The sequence below is a fragment of the Battus philenor genome, unplaced genomic scaffold (assembly GCF_028537555.1).
Source record: "Battus philenor isolate CCGP_79_NKW_IND1 unplaced genomic scaffold, ilBatPhil1.0.hap1 SCAF_7, whole genome shotgun sequence".
NCBI lineage: Eukaryota > Metazoa > Arthropoda > Insecta > Lepidoptera > Papilionidae > Battus > Battus philenor.
Genome location: NW_027181737.1, coordinates 13,355,991 through 13,371,953, shown reverse-complemented (window position 1 = coordinate 13,371,953; position 15,963 = coordinate 13,355,991). Strand labels below are relative to the sequence as shown.

The 15,963-nt window shown below is 36.6% G+C and overlaps 2 protein-coding genes across 5 annotated transcripts in view; one reads left to right on the top strand and one right to left on the bottom strand.

Annotated features, from left to right (window-relative positions):
* Positions 1-5,134, top strand: part of Pdss2 (Decaprenyl diphosphate synthase subunit 2) — a 34,479-nt gene extending 29,345 nt beyond the window's left edge. Inside the window, exons 5-7 of the mRNA XM_068774167.1 lie at positions 1,606-1,766; positions 2,066-2,257; positions 3,282-5,134. Of these exons, the coding sequence (XP_068630268.1) occupies positions 1,606-1,766; positions 2,066-2,257; positions 3,282-3,434 (506 nt within the window). The 3' untranslated portion in view covers positions 3,435-5,134. The remainder of the gene's footprint in view (positions 1-1,605; positions 1,767-2,065; positions 2,258-3,281) is intronic.
* Positions 5,135-5,242: 108 nt separating this feature from the next.
* Tet (Ten-Eleven Translocation (TET) family protein) overlaps positions 5,243-15,963 on the bottom strand; it is a 141,001-nt gene continuing 130,280 nt past the window's right edge. For all 4 annotated transcript variants that reach the window (XM_068774729.1, XM_068774725.1, XM_068774726.1 and 1 more), the window contains 6 exons: positions 13,032-15,662; positions 12,675-12,814; positions 12,003-12,231; positions 11,135-11,413; positions 10,635-10,863; positions 5,243-10,201 (listed from right to left, as the gene is read on the bottom strand). In XM_068774729.1, the coding sequence (XP_068630830.1) occupies positions 7,933-10,201; positions 10,635-10,863; positions 11,135-11,413; positions 12,003-12,231; positions 12,675-12,814; positions 13,032-15,662 (5,777 nt within the window). In that variant the 3' untranslated portion in view covers positions 5,243-7,932. The remainder of the gene's footprint in view (positions 10,202-10,634; positions 10,864-11,134; positions 11,414-12,002; positions 12,232-12,674; positions 12,815-13,031; positions 15,663-15,963) is intronic.

The window sequence follows — 15,963 nt, the reverse complement described above, 5'->3', positions numbered from 1 at the left end:
GTGTTACATAGGGGGCGAATTTTTAGCAATGCTAAGGTGGCACAAAAAGTTTGGGAAACAAAAAGTACATTACCAGTTTTATCTAAACACTGATGCATGGCTGTAATTGTCAATGCAATGTACATGTGTTTTTTTTTAATTGTGATACATAATTAAATTACTAAACCACTAGTTTCTAAGTTGCAAATAGATCCATCCCAGGGGTCTATAGGAGACTCAACAGGGGTCTACTTTAATGGTGGTTAAAAATTTGTAAGCGGAGGTCCACAAAGATTTATTAAGTTTCGATAGTGAAGAATTAAAATATTGGCTAGTCTTCACCTATTCCTATATACAGGATTTCAGAGACTGTTACTTCTAAAAACTTTTATATACAATTGATAAAGTCGATTAACCAATTCCTTCTCATTTTTTTTCGAAAACTATTAATTAGTGGTTAGAACTCGGCTGCAATTCGAATTTCAATTGTTAGATTTAATTTTCACATTTTTTGTCAAATTTTCTGAGTGAAAATGAAAAATCTAGATGAGATCTTTCCATCTGAACCAGTTTTTAAAGAGGTTATATAAATAATTTGACTTAATTAGCCAGTTCAAGTTGCCTTAACTAATCAGTATGCGCGCAAACGCATGTCTTATATAGACATCTTTTAAGTATTCGAAGCATGTTTAATTGTTTGACTACCTTAGTTTATGACGTGAGGAATTCATTTCGTATAGTTTAATTTTTTTTATACCAACCAAACATTTTAACTGTGGAATGTTTTATATATTTTAGCGTTCTTTTCCTAACACTCGAACAACCTCTATTTATTTATATATTTATTAATTTAAAATTACAGGATATTTAGTTCTATCGTATCGTTGGTAGTAGCACTGGTTGTAAATTCTATTACAGCCGTCAACGTACTTTTCAAATAACGAAATAATTAAATGACGCATTCAGTAATTAAATATAAAGAAGCCGAATTAAGAAGTCTCTTTTTAAGCATATAATATCCTTTGGCAAAAATAATTTAAAGAAAATACGAAAAGTTTACGATTATTTTAATATTATTCGGGATGTTATTATCTTTATCTTTATATTAGATTATGTTTAAGTCCAATACGGAAGAAATATACTAAATTTAAGCCACAATATACCTTCAATATTTTCTTGTATTACAGACGTAACGTCTTATTTTACAACATTGTAAGTAGACGAAGTAGCGAGTAATTTCACATAAAGTTGATTATTAATTTTACAGCTGCCCATTGTATGTCTGTACTACTTGAATTTCTTTATTTATTTTATTATTCATTGAATATAATACTTCAGATGATACACGTATTAAAATGTTATTATCATATAACGAATTCATATCTGTATCCCCTCCTATATCTTATCACCCCTTTATAGAAGTGCTCCATGTCCAGCAGAATACCTTTTTCGACTGAAATGAAGACTATGTTGATATCATCATCATGTCAGCTGATAGACACCAACTTTGTGGCATAGAACTCCATTATAGATCATCACGAAGCTGCGTCTTCAGCAGCCTATATCGATGATGTAAACTATCTAATGACGTGTATATCTGATCATAACGTTTGTTCTTGTCCACAGAGTGGGAGTGTGTGCTAAAGCCGCTGCCGATGGGCGGCGTTGAAGGATGCGCGCGGAGAGAATGGGCGGCTCGACATGTGCTCGCTGCCGGGGCACTGCTGGGCAAGAGCTGTTCCGCCGCCCTTAAGCTGGCCGGACACGCACCCGCCCTTCAGACTCAGGTGACTACACTACCGAAATATGTTAAATTAGTTTCACAGGCTATTAAATTCTAGCAGTACAAAGTTTTCAGTGACAGATAGTAACAATAAATAACTTTAATACATAGTATTTCGAATTTTGAAAACTGTTTTTGTAACAATAGTTATTACGTACTCTATTTATAATTTTGAAACTATTAGTAGGAAATATACATTCACCCCTTTTAAGTTTTGGCATATATGTCCTACAAACATCTTCGATCGAAGGCTTGCAACGTTAGAACACACTTATTAACTTATACATCTACTTAAAATTTCAGGGATACCTATTCGGCTGCCACCTGGCGTTAGCGTGGCAGGCTTTCCTGGACCTGGAGGCGTTCTCGGGGCCAGAGCCTCGTAGCTTCTCGCTTGTGGGAGCTCCTCTCGCGTTCACGCTGCAAGCGCGCCCCGAGCTATATGAGTTGATTGAACAGGGCCGGCGCAGTGTACACGACGTCGATTATCACGCGGTGAGTCCGGTTCACGACCACAAGTGGTCCACTTAAAATAATTTACTGTACATTCTATTGTTATTAATTTATTTATAATAAATAGCTTTACCTAGTAAAGTAGCCCCCCCCCCCCCTCCCCACTGGGTGGACCGACAAGGCCGGTGGTTGTGGCGAGCTTTGCAAGAAGCCTAAGCCCTGTAGTAGGCGTGTATTGGCTCCCGTGGTAGCGGTGAATTCACAATATTTTCCACAGAAGACCATTTTGTTTTTTTTTTTTATGGAACCGTTTGTGGAGCCTATCGTACCTCCTGTTTAATTCCACGATAGGAACTTTATCTTTTAAAGCGTTTTTTATAGCATTCTCTGTCTCTCTTCAATCACAATTTCTTTTTCACTCTCTTTTAACATCCTTCCGCCATATTTCTTGCACTTTCCATTTATTTAATTTTTACAATTTTCCTTCGATATTTTCCTTAAATTTTTGATATTTTAATAAATACATATGTAATTTACAATCAAAATTTATCTTATTTTATCATCACAGTTTATTTCTTGCCTGTTCTTTTTCCTAACCAGACCTATGTTTGATTTTATTACCTTTTTACAATATCGCAAGAAGATGCGACGAATCTCATCATCTTTTATGGGGGAAGCGACAAGAATGTTGTTATTACTAATCCTTAGTTGTAAGAGGTTACGATATTAAGCAAGCATTACTATATTCTGGTTTGAAGATAGGTAACAATATTTCGTTAAACGGCAATTGAACATCTGGTGAAGATCGTAGTTAATACGAGTATATGAAGTAACTAAGTTCGGAGATTATTGGTTAGTTCATTCTGAGTACAGTAGTGTATAAACATTATTTTGTTCCGATTTAAAGGGTGCTATTGTGATACGTAAACTTAAAAAGACGTACCAGTTTATCTTAAGATGACGAGCTATATATAAGATTAAAAACAGCGCTATAGAAACTTCCAGAACAATCTAGAATTATTTCATTTAGTCTATGTTTGAGTAAATAGATGGGTATTGTTATCAGCTGTACCAAGCGGTGCTGGAGGGCGACGGTATTGAGCAGACGAAGCAGCTGCAGCGCGAGCATATCAGCACAGCTTGCGAGGTGCTCGACAGCTTCCCCAACTGCGACGCGCGCACGGCGCTGGCAAACATCATCGTTGCCATGGATGCATAGACACACACACACGCACGTGCAGACACATGCGTTGCTCAAAATGAATACTCTATGGTTAAAGGTGCTAATTTCACAATTTAGTATTAATATACTGTTTGCGAATCATTGTTTTTTTTTCTAATTGTGGTTGGCTAAAAGAATAATAACACCAAAAATTAAAAAAAAAGTTGTCTTCTTGATTTACGTCAGTATAATGAATCATAATATAAGCCTGTGAAGATTCTAACAATTTTTTAATTTTATATTAATATTAAACATAATGCTTTAATGGAGAAATCGTCATTAGAATGTTTACTTAATGTGTATTTTTTATTTAGTATCATATTTTATGAAACACCATTCAATATTTATGCTATAAAGCTGGAAAAGACATTTATACAAGTCTGTATGTCCACTAACTATAAAGTTGCGATATATTATTATATTTATAAACTAAACGAGTTACCCCGTTGGTGCCTTAAATTTATTATTAAAACACATTATAAAAATATTCTATAAAAATATGTATAAGAAAATATCTGATCGATCTTCATCTTGTATATATCGATTATATTGTTTTATAAATATTCATGAACTTTTATGTATTTTATAAACTTTCATCTGTCATGCTATACAAACATATTAAAATTTAATTAAGTATTTTTGTGCAAAAACCTACGAATCCGAATAAAATTTATCAGGCGAGGGAAAGTCAAGATGTCTTGCCGGCGTTCTTTTGTACACTTTGTTGGTATAAAGAAAAACAGTTATTTGTCAATAGAATTTATGATCTGTATTTGCGAAATTCAAATTTTAATTTTTTTTTATTGTTGTTATATTACATTTTTTTAACATCATATATTTATTTCATAATCTCTAATTTTTTGTTGTTATGACATTTTTTTGTATATTATTTTTAATTAGTTATTTAATTCATCGTTTAAAATTGTTACCATTAAGATATTTTTTGTATTTGGTTTTATGTACACTTAGTTACATACGCTAGTAAGTACCTAAAGTATTGATTGTTGTATCAGATTAATGTTTTCATTTTCTATTGATGTTTGTGAAATATTAAACAAAAACACTTTTGGTTTAAAGTAAAAAGAAACTTGTTAAAACAATTTGCAGTTGTTAATATACGTACATCACAATATCATTCATTTTTTTGTCTAAATTTATAAATGGAGTCTTAGATATAAGTATGTTAGTCCATTATTGGCATATTATAATATTCAGGTAATTTAATTCCAAATTGTTGTTTTAAGCACATTACAAACGAACATTATAATGTTATAAAATGCGCAAATCGGCATTAAATTTAGCTTGTTTAGGCGAGTTTAACAGGAATATATTTTTTACAAGGTGGCTAGTAGGTAGCAATCATACTCTACTAATTTACCATAACAAACCTACCAACCTGCCAAAACGATCCTACCAACTTACCAAAACTATCCTACCAATCTACCGTCCGTTCAATACATTAACGAAGACTTATTAGTAATAAATTACTATACTTGTATATTGAAATAAATTTTATTGTAGTCAATGTATATTTAGTGTTTTATTCACAATAATTGAAGCTTCTTCATTTATAACTATGTCTATTTTCGCCTTCATTAATCAGAAAATGTAAAAAATTCCTTCAAGGTTCTCTGAAGCTCGTATACTGCAAATATTTAAAAACCTGTTAAAAATAATAACAGTATTTGTCATTTTATTCGGCGGGGCAGCGAAATTTTTATTGCACCTTTTATTCTATGATGTAAAAAGTTCATATAGGTTTGGTGAATAAATAAAACATTCGTACCTTTTTTTTAATTATTGTATTAATAAATAATGGTAGTTCTATTTACATGACACATTCTTTTGTTTTGGCAGAAGACAATAAAATATCGTTACACAAACAGGTCCGTCTTAAAACAAACAAAAAGCGAGCGTTTCGGCTGCGGTCATAGAAGCATCGCGCAAACCAACTAAATGTTTTTTTGGTACCAAAGCTTACAACATTCTGACAATACTGACCGTTTTTGGCTTTGTGATTTTTACATAGCTAAGAAAACAATAATGAATATCTGCATAGATTAAAAATCGAAAAAAAAAATAGTGAAATCGATATTTTTATCTGCGCAGAGACCTGCCCGAACACACCGTAGAAAGACACAAGCAATCAAGCACACGTGATTTAATGGTTATATCACAGGTTTCTAGTGTGACCTAAATGATAATTTTTATTATAAAATCCAATTTAGACAATTTATTCATCTACAATTTCATAATTTACTCATAAAAACTGCAGTTTTACAAACGACGCACCGCATAAATTATAAACACACGACGTAAATTCATGAACATCTAACAGTCTTTTTAATCTGTGGATATAAACTCACAATATTTCATTATCGATATATGATATCATTTTTTTTCGTATTACTAATTTAACGCTAAGGATTTGTTACACATCATTCGTTACATCGTTTGTACAAATGCAATTTTTAACTACAATACAATTTTAATTTAAACGGATCAAAGTACACGCGAACAATTTAACCCACCTGTTAAATTATTCACAACACAGTTCATCGGTCGCACATATAAGTGCTTTAATAAACATATTTAATACAATCCGTATACAGTTTAAAATATGTTTTGCTTGCTTCAACGTGGTGCCCAGGTAGATATGTGTCGTCGACGCTCAAAGGTATGGTTCGCTTGGTTTGGCAAGAACGAGGGCATAAGAATAACGCACACAATAATATCAGAACACAAATTTAGGCGACTACCGGTAACAGTTCGAAACGTTAAGCAACTCTATAAGATCGACGATATACCGCACCATTCGTTTAATTTTATATTTTTTTCACTCCTACATTACAACGTACATAGACACAACGTCTATTATTGCTTAGTTTTTTATAAGTTTTGCTCACAAAACTTCACCTATAAATAATTTCACGTTCGTCCCAATAAATTTACCATTCAATAAATACGTACACGTAAAAAATATAAACTATATCAATAGTTTAATCTTTAAAACAAACTTCTCTTAACCTAATTATATATTAATAACTATTCGTCCGTATGTTTCCATTCATTTTTTTCAATAATATGCCTACTTTATAATCTTTCCAAGCGCCTGTTTTTTTTTCGCAATACTTATTTATAATTGTAGTTTTTTTTTTCATTTAATCTTTACTTTATTTTCTTGAACATAATTCAATTAAACTTATTCGTCGCTAAATACTAGGGATGATTTCGGAGAACGCTCTCGTGATTCTTAGTTAAGGACACAATTTCACAGTTCGGATATTCGAGTAGTTACTGACGCGGACCGGAGACCAGCGTCTCGGTCCAGACCAGGCACTAGACAGGAAAGTAAAGAAGGCTTGGAACATTCTTAACACAACTTTAATGTCGAGCCGTCAAGCAAATATATTAATTATTAATATCTACCGTAACACTAAAATTATTACAAAGAAAATCATTTCATAATGGTTCACGTAATACAATATAAATAAGTTAAATATTCTAAAAAGTTAAAAATACACACATCTTAACCTAATAGAAAAGCACTCAATTATGTTTGCAGTAAAATCCATGTCGCTCCACCGTCACGATTTTACGAATTTAATTAAAATGAAAAATATAGCCAAAACAAACAAATACAGTTAGACAGAGGAATGGTAATATTATAACGTAAAAATAAAGTAATAAATACACAGACAAAGGTACAAAAATATCATGAACCATCGCCGACCATCCTCCCCCTTAGTCCCCTCCCCCGCACGCTCTCCTGCTCCCTACAAAACGTGACGTTTTGTACTTTTGCTCTGAATAAGGTATACATGTAGTGTTAGTAGTTTATGAGATCATTGCGTCGCATTAAATATTTATTCATAATGCGCTTAATTAGAAACAAGACAAAATATGCAGACAATCGTACATTAATGCCTCTATTTTATACAAATGAAACTTGTATAACTAATTCCACGGAGGTCGACTCGATATCGGTAAAATTAAATACCACATGAATATACAAACAAAAGAACTACACGGATAGAGCCACTTATGTGATACAATAGACACTAACGTAGTAACGTAAGACTAGTTGAAATGCGATACACACTACTCAAATAAAACTTAAATAACATCTTTGATTAAAACTCACTCTGTTTGCGTACAAAACCTATACTGTAAAACGGTATTCAATTCCGATTTGAACGCGATGGTGAAATCCGGCTCATAGGACCAACCTACACCACAGCATATATTAGTTGAAAGGTACAGAAAATTCGTAAATGTATGATAAATACTCCAAGATGTTTTGATCGATTTCATTTGTAGATATGACTACATATGTAAGTAACATAAGACTAATTTAGTATTTTGTCATAATTAGCCCATATCGTGATATTACGACTGCAGAATGACTCTAGTCAAATTCTATTTAGAAAGTGACTCCAATAATTTAGAACATTAGTCGACAACACGGTTAGGTTGCGACAGCGCGAGGCCTGCGTCAGGTGGCCGACTCTTGGTAGGGGCCTGTTACAGTGCAAGGATGCATCGGAAACAGAGTTGTCCAAGACATTGTCGTGTGAGTGTCAGTTCTCAACATTACCTGCCCGCTTTTCTTTGCGGCATTTGTTGCTTCGACTAAAGCAGCCAAGGAACTATATCCTCCCGGAATAGTAGTCTCATTATTCTTCCATTTCTCAGGTCCAGGTGTTTGTCTTTGTTCCGGCCCTGGTGTAGATGCAGGAGAAACAGAATTCGAATTCGGTCCTGGAGTTCCCGGTGTAGGAGGGTTTAAGCCAAGTTTCTTTAATCTCATTTTCTCCTCCCATTCTTCAAGACCATGCTTTGGACGATTCAAATTTCTATGCTGATAGAAAACTAGTGAAATTCGTGTCGGATTTACTCTATTAGGACTTTTTACTGCCGTGGTCGAGTGCATCTCATGTTTAGCGCATTCGAATAGTACACTCCCGTGGCCTAGTGCGATCGCCACACCACCCATTTGGCTATCTTTAAAACATTCCAAATTATCAGAGACTTCTGTCACTTCCCCTATAGGCTCGGCTTTAGGTGGCTCCGGAGGATATGGAATAGAAAAAGGTGGTGGGTACAAACACCAATTGGGTGACGATTGACACCAGTTGGGACTTGGATTCTGATAAAAATTAGAAGCAAAGTTTGGATTATACTGATATCCGTAAGAATTGTAACAATGTGAGTTTCTAATCAATTCCTCTCTTTTATACTTTTCAGCGTTATAATACGCTATGCTGTTGTATTCGTTATATGAGTTCTCATAAGGGTTAAACGGTCCGTAAGGACTTGGTGGAAATGGGTAAGCGTTAGCCATCTGTGGATAATTACCATAAGTTTGAATTGAAGCTTGATTTCCGTAGTTGTTTTGACCAATAGAATGAAAGTTGTTTCCCGTAAATTCGTGAACCGATTTATTGGTTGTGGGTATGGTCTGGTTCATGTCTTCATGATTGATAGTAAAATTGCCTTGCGAAGTTGGAGGCTGAGGCATTTGGTGAGTTCTGTTATCATAAGGACTTCTATGCTCGTAGCCTTGACTTAAATGGGGTTTTTCTGATGGCGGATATGGTTTGAGAAACGTGGAGTTTTCCATGCCATCAGACTGATTTAGTAATTGAGATCGAGAGGGTGGCCTTGCCTTCGGTATCCTAAATAAAGTATTGTCGGTCTCAGAATTTATAGAATCTTTGGGTTTTAGAGGATCCCAATTTTTGGAATCGGGCGATTTCCAAAGTGTTTTACGCGAATCTGGGGAAATTAGCCCATCATTGCTTGGTGATTTTAAATCAAGAACTTGCGAAGAAGCAGGAGATTCCGGGGTGTTTTGGGATTTTTGTGATATCTCTGTCAACCGCGGGGAGTTTGGCATATCGAATTCGGGCATTTTGTTTGTGATATCTCCGATTAGATTTTGCTTATCACTTTCTGATGTATTTTTCTGTGGCAGTTGATCAGAATTTGTTTCACTTCTGTTCGAATCTGGGCTGAAATTATTAGCAGGACCATTAAGGTGGGCGGTGGTCGAGTCCGGATCCTCCTTAACAACACTGTTAAACATCTCTGAGTTCGCAAAATCGGGCCACTGATTTTGTGGAGGTATTTCTTCGGTATTAGCGCCAAATTGTGTATCTCTCTTCTGCAAGCCAGACGCAAAACTAGGCAATTGGTTAGGATTAGTATTCTGACAGTTGCCTTCTATAAGAGGAGAGACGTGATTAGGATTGTAAAGACCACTTTGATGATGTAAATTGTAGCTTTGTTCGTAAGGATTGTAAGGAGAATCTAAAACTGTACTAGATATTTGATTGCTTTGTAATTGAGCATCGGTGAAGTTATCAATCATTGAAGCCATATCTAGTAAAGCCGGATTTGACAAATTGGGGTTTATGAGACCTGAGGAACTGTTGTGCATATTTGGATTTACAAATGCTGAATTATACGGTGAGTTATTAGTAAAAGCTGAAGGGTTCGTTTGATTCATAGCTGGAGTGTTGGCCCTAGGCGAGGCGCTGCTCTGGCTCTTCGGACTTGCGTTGTTTCTGTTGTCTGGCTGTGGAGTTCTTGGCGCCGAATTGTTGTTTGGTTGTTGTTTCTTTTGGTTGCTATTATTCTGTTGTGTCCCGGTAGTCGCGGATGAGTTGGCGTTTTCTGAATTATCTTCATCTTTACGCTTCTTTCCGTGTCGCCTACAGGGTTGTAATGGCACGGAACGCACTCTTACTTCCATTGGAAATCTGAAAACGACAAGCGCAAGTTTAATTTAATTTAAGACTTATTTCACGGTTACATAATTTGGTGTGAAAATGGTACTCTATATCTTTAACTTTCTTGGGCTTTTGGTTTGAAGATACGAAATTATAATCCACCACACGGATGTGTGCTGGTTTGTTTAAAATGCATATTATATCGATATTTAGTCCTGTGATATACCACTTTATTAGCAAATATTTATCGGATTCTGGCAGAGGCGATGTTCTATTATTCACACAATGTGGGTACCTGTATGAAATCTGGTACCTACTGTATATTCTATGTATATTTTATATTCAAAAATCACAGTTGACCCTATGTTAGGACAATCCAAGACTATATTTATACAATAATTAATAACGACGTAAAGAATGTAAAAGTCGATGTTTTGATCTTAAGAACAGCAAAAAGACTTACTTGTCAAGTATTTGCAGTGCACCGCTGCGAACCTTGTCCTCCTGTCCATCCACGGAGCCGAACTCGTCTGTGTTATCTAGCACATAGAGCGGGAGCACGTGTAGCTGTTCGTGGTTGGCGCGAGCCGGACCTCGGTGCCTTGCCAGGGTAACCACAGCTGTACAACCGTTGTGCATGTTGTGGAGATCCCGATGTGCGTGTGCGCAGAAGTCGATGCAAGCTGTTACCCCTGATAATGACAATCATTTGTAACTATTGATGTTGTTCTATATTGCTTTCTTTCAGAGCTTTCTCTCTGAGGCAAAATTTACGTTATACCCACAAAGGGTATTATCTACATATCTATAAGGATCGAACATTACCACTAATAAATAGTAATTGTTTATTGAAAATAATTTAGCGGAAATGTATATTTAATTTTTATCAAAATATTTGTAAGTATTTATACAAATAAAAAAATTGACAAAGTAATCCATAAGAAAAATTGATACTATACAAACCGGAAAAAGGACGTCCAGGCTTAAACCCAAGGCGGCAGTCTGATGCTTCCTTTTCAAACTGGCATTGATTCTCGAAGGATTTAGGAGCGAGGTTCATATACAACGGACTGAGCAGGGTTGCAAGGACGTTCATCCTCTCCTCGACCTCAGCTTCTTCGGTTTTGACGGAAAGTCGAAATTTCCGGACAGTCTTTGACCTTGCGTATTTACAGCCGTTGTAGTACATAGACCACGAGCATCCGAAACTGTAGGAGGCGCCACAGGTTTCAGGATCAAGCCCTGGAAAAATTATGAACACGATTTTGAAATTATTTTGCGAAATCAATGGAAACTTTATTTGAAAGTAAATGACCTAAGTGACTTCTCCTACAAGGGCGCATCTCAGAAGCAAATACACATCGAGGATATAATGAGGAACTATGAAAATAATTATATGAAGTTATTACAGTTAAGAGTTTGTTTTGTTTTCTTAAGGTTAGTAAATTTTTATTTTACCAGTCTTGTTTTAGCTAATGTGAAATGTAAATTACCTATGTTGAAGTAATAATGCTTATATAAAGTAATTTGGCTCTTGAATTGTACTAGAAAATAATAGGTGATCATCTGATTTTATGTGATACTTGTCAAGTATTCGCGTATTGCACAGATGTTAAAAATTATAATCGTGCTACTGCTCTACCTGTGCTTGTTAATTTTCGATTCGAAATGCTACGTTTAATCAAGTTCATTACCATAATAATTTTGCTAGTACACAGCTTATATTACATAAGAACAAAGTGACGCTTAGTATCGTTTAAAGGCACCATAGTGATGCCCTAGATAGCCTCTCGCAAAAGAGACGTACCACCAATTACCTCGTACTTCGTACCTTGGCAGGCGCAAGTTCTGTTCTCATTTGTAGCGCACCGCCTAGTCGTCGGTAGTCCGTATCTGTTGAGCTTATGTGACAGCAGGGTGTAGTCGAGGTCGGCCTCCGACTGCGGAATGCCGTCCCATGCCACCAAGCACACCACGATCCACGCCGAGTTGCACTTGTGCCCGTTGCGACACTTTACAACCACCAGCACCTTCTCCGTGTAGTTTGCGCGTCTTATTATCTGTAAGAATAATAATGTCCTTAGTCCTTAAAAAAAGTCATCGTCATCATGATTCATCATAGAACGTTTACTGCTGGACACAGGTTTGCTCCGAAGATTTTTAATAGGACCGGATGGAAGTGGTCTTGATCTCAATTAGCGATTTCCACTTTATCCACCTTCCACCACGTCATGTGTTCACCTTCTGGACGCAGACGTCTCACGCAGCGCTTGCAGATTTATGATCTCCACTCCAGATCTTAAGACCCAAGCGACTATCTGTTCTGCGCGTTATGTAGTGGTACTGTAGAGTAGTACTGTACCTAGTAGTAGTTAATAGCGAAATACTCTAAATAGTCTATTCATCAAAAAGTCTCTAAAATTTACAAAGTCTGGTCATTTAATATCGAAATAACTTAAAAGAATAACGAATGAAAACTTCATCTTGGGATCCATACACTCACCCATTTAGCCATAGGGCATCCTTGGGCAGTTTTGCCCTCTTTGCCCGTATAGCAAATCTTCTCTATTCTTAATTCCTTTCCGGATAAGCCTGTGCGGGACTCTAGATCTTTTCTAAGCTCTGCTAAGCTCGAAGCTGCACCTGAAATAGATGAGAAAAATTAAATTAATGAAATATAACTTAAGGCATATTAAACTAAGTACTACTATCAATTCATAACCCTTCTATGAAGTATTTATAAGTTTAAAACTTAGTAATAACTCATGAAAAAACTATTTTGTAATTGTAAATTTTAATAATCGATAAAGTCATTAATAAAACTAAGGAGAAAGGAATAGTTATTAAAGAAAATACATGCCTAAATGGGTGTAATAGCTGCCCGGTTCCGGTGGGTTCTTGTCGGCCGGAAAACAGTTGCAATCGGGCACTTCTGTTCTTGATGAATTTCTTAACTTCTCTAAATTTTCAAGATACTCTTTTGAATAGTTGAATTGATTCTCTTTAGGCGGCTTAGTTATGGTTTCTGGTACAGGGGTGCCAGGCTTAGAAGATTTTTTGGAATCAGATTTTTCCGTGGAGTCAGGGTCATCTTCCAAAATTTCATCTTTTGTTTGCAATCCAGGGCATGCTCCATCTCTTAAATGTTCCGGTGGTGGTTTTCGTGTGGAGCCTTGACGACAACACGAATATCCGACTTCATTTCTTATTGCAACCGGTCCTCCATCTCCAGGATACATGTAAGGTTCGTTTTTCGGAGGTCCGTAATTAAGATTTTTGTATATTTTGTGCCCTGGAGGTGAATGCTCCGATTTGATTTGTTCAATGTAAAAGGGTGGTTTAGGTTCATTGGGTGTGCTCCTCCCAGAATTTCCTTTAATGTTAGAGCTTTTGTTCGACTTCGTCTCGTAGTTTCTGTTGTATCTTTGGAAACCAATGTTCTCCTGGGCACGTGGATTTTGAGCAAAATTCTCATTCGATTCTAATTTTCGATCAAAAGCAAAATTTTGGAAGTTTTGAAAAGTCTGCTGATTTTGACCAAAGTTCTCCTGTTTTATAGTTGATATGGGAGGAAGTACAGTGTTTTGGCAGGGTCTAGATGTAGCTCCATTAGGAAACTCTCTATAAGCATTATTCAATGCCATTTCATTCTGCTTTTGATACGAATTTTGCGTTACCATTCTAATCACATCTGGCTTTAATCTGTCGTCTTTGTTATACTGATAATTATCAGAGACTTCTAATTTAGGTATCAATGGTGCATTTGGATGCCGAAATTTCGCATCATAAGCTTCTCTTTCGAAAGCCTTTTTTTGTGCGTTCGTTTCTCTTGACTGGGTGCAGTTTTGTTGATTGATCTCCGATACTGGTCCTATGAGCATTTTTGACTGGAAATCTTTACTGTCTTGTTGACTAAAACTTAAACTATCACTACTAAAAGACTCTACAAACTTTTGGGATTCGAATGGTGTATTCGAGTATATAGTGTATTGACCTCTCATGTCAGAGTAAGAGGGCAATTTTGTTGTTTTGGATACGTTCACTGACGAGATGTTTTTGTCAAAACTCCGCGGGGCATCCGTCCCGCCCTCCCATACGTGGTGGCCACCACCTCCGAATTCGCTCACGCCATAAGCATGAGCATTTTGGGAATAATTACCAGCGGCAGGATAAGCTTGCTCGCCTATGCGGTAATTATCTCGGAGATGGTGGCTATACGATAAAAAATGACCGGTAGTGCTTTTGTCTTCACCGGCGGTCATCCCGCCTTTTCTATCGTCTATTCCTCGGGGCGGCCCCTCACCAGGATCTCCTTTATCCGGTGGCGTATTCGTGCCATCCCGCGTATGGCTTTGTTTATTTAAAATCATTGTTTTCAATCTCGAATTCAAGTTTACACGGTCTGACTGCGAAAACATCTGTTGTTCTGCTTCCTCTTGTCTCTGTTGTTGCATTTGTTGATTCTGCATTTGCTGGTTTTGATGATTTTGCATTTGCATTTGGTTTTGAATTTGTTGCTGTTGACTTTGTTGATGGTGGCTTAACTGCTGGTTTAGTTGTTGGTTTTGCATTTGTTGTTGATTCTGCATTTGTTGTTGATTCTGCATTTGTTGTTGATTCTGCATTTGCTGTTGATTCTGCAGCTGTTGATTTTGAAGTTGCTGCTGGTTCTGCATTTGTTGTTGGTTCTGAATTTGTTGTTGGTTTTGAATTTGTTGTTGGTTCTGAATTTGTTGTTGGTTCTGAATTTGTTGTTGGTTTTGAATTTGTTGTTGGTTTTGAATCTGTTGTTGGTTTTGGAGTCTTTGGTTGTGCTGCCACTGACGTTGTTGCCAGTCGTTTTGGTTTTGTGCTTGGTTGTTTTCCCTGTACTGTCCGCTATTGTAGGCGCCCGAATACCCGCTACAGTCGAGTGAAGCTCGCGGACCGTTGCTCCCCTGCAGGTATCCAGGCTCGGCGTTTCCCGAATGCTGTCCATTTGTTCCATTCTGTTCTTGTCTATCTCCGTCATTGTTGGAATCTCCAGTGCCGCTCTCAGCATTGTAGTCATCTGAGTGCTCGGTTGCATATTCCGTTCGATCGTAGCTCGCTTGGCTCACGGTAAACACAGAAGCTGCTGATGTGGGTACTGTGTTCTGGTAGGAAGCTGCCGAGGCTGGTCGAGAATCACTTCCACTAGTAACGCCGGGGGTGGGCGCTTGTTGCGCGTATTGTTGTTGGTACTCGGTTGTATAGTGCGGAGCTCTGGGAGATGGAACAGGCGTGTACGCTCCACGGTTTGATGGTGGTCGTTGTGCCGGCACCGCTTGGACTCCAGTTTGGTAGTAGGTGTTGTTGGTTACATCGAAGGTTGTAGCAACGTTTTGGACGGTGTAGGTGGTGTTCGCTTGGTAGTGCGGTGACGTGGCGTAAGGTGTGTGGTTGCCTTGGTAGTCTAGCGTGGTTTGTCCGGTTTGCGTCGGTATTTGTTGTATAAATTGATTTTGCCACCCTGCGAAGAAGGAAAAAAGTTGTTTAATGATTTTAATATAAAAATAATTAATAATTACTTTACTTTATAATTACATAATTTGTTCATAATGTCTTTAGCACAGTCCGTGATTGAGAGCAAAGAGATAGTTAAACTTAATAAATATACAAAGAAATATCAATATACAAAAAACGCACGTATCATTTGTAATAGCAAGGCATACATGCAGGCTTCATTTTAAAGTTAAGGTTAAGTTATTCCTTTTAATTAGTTTGTTGGATACTTTTTAAAGTTGTGGTGCCTTTATTTATTAATCTTAATC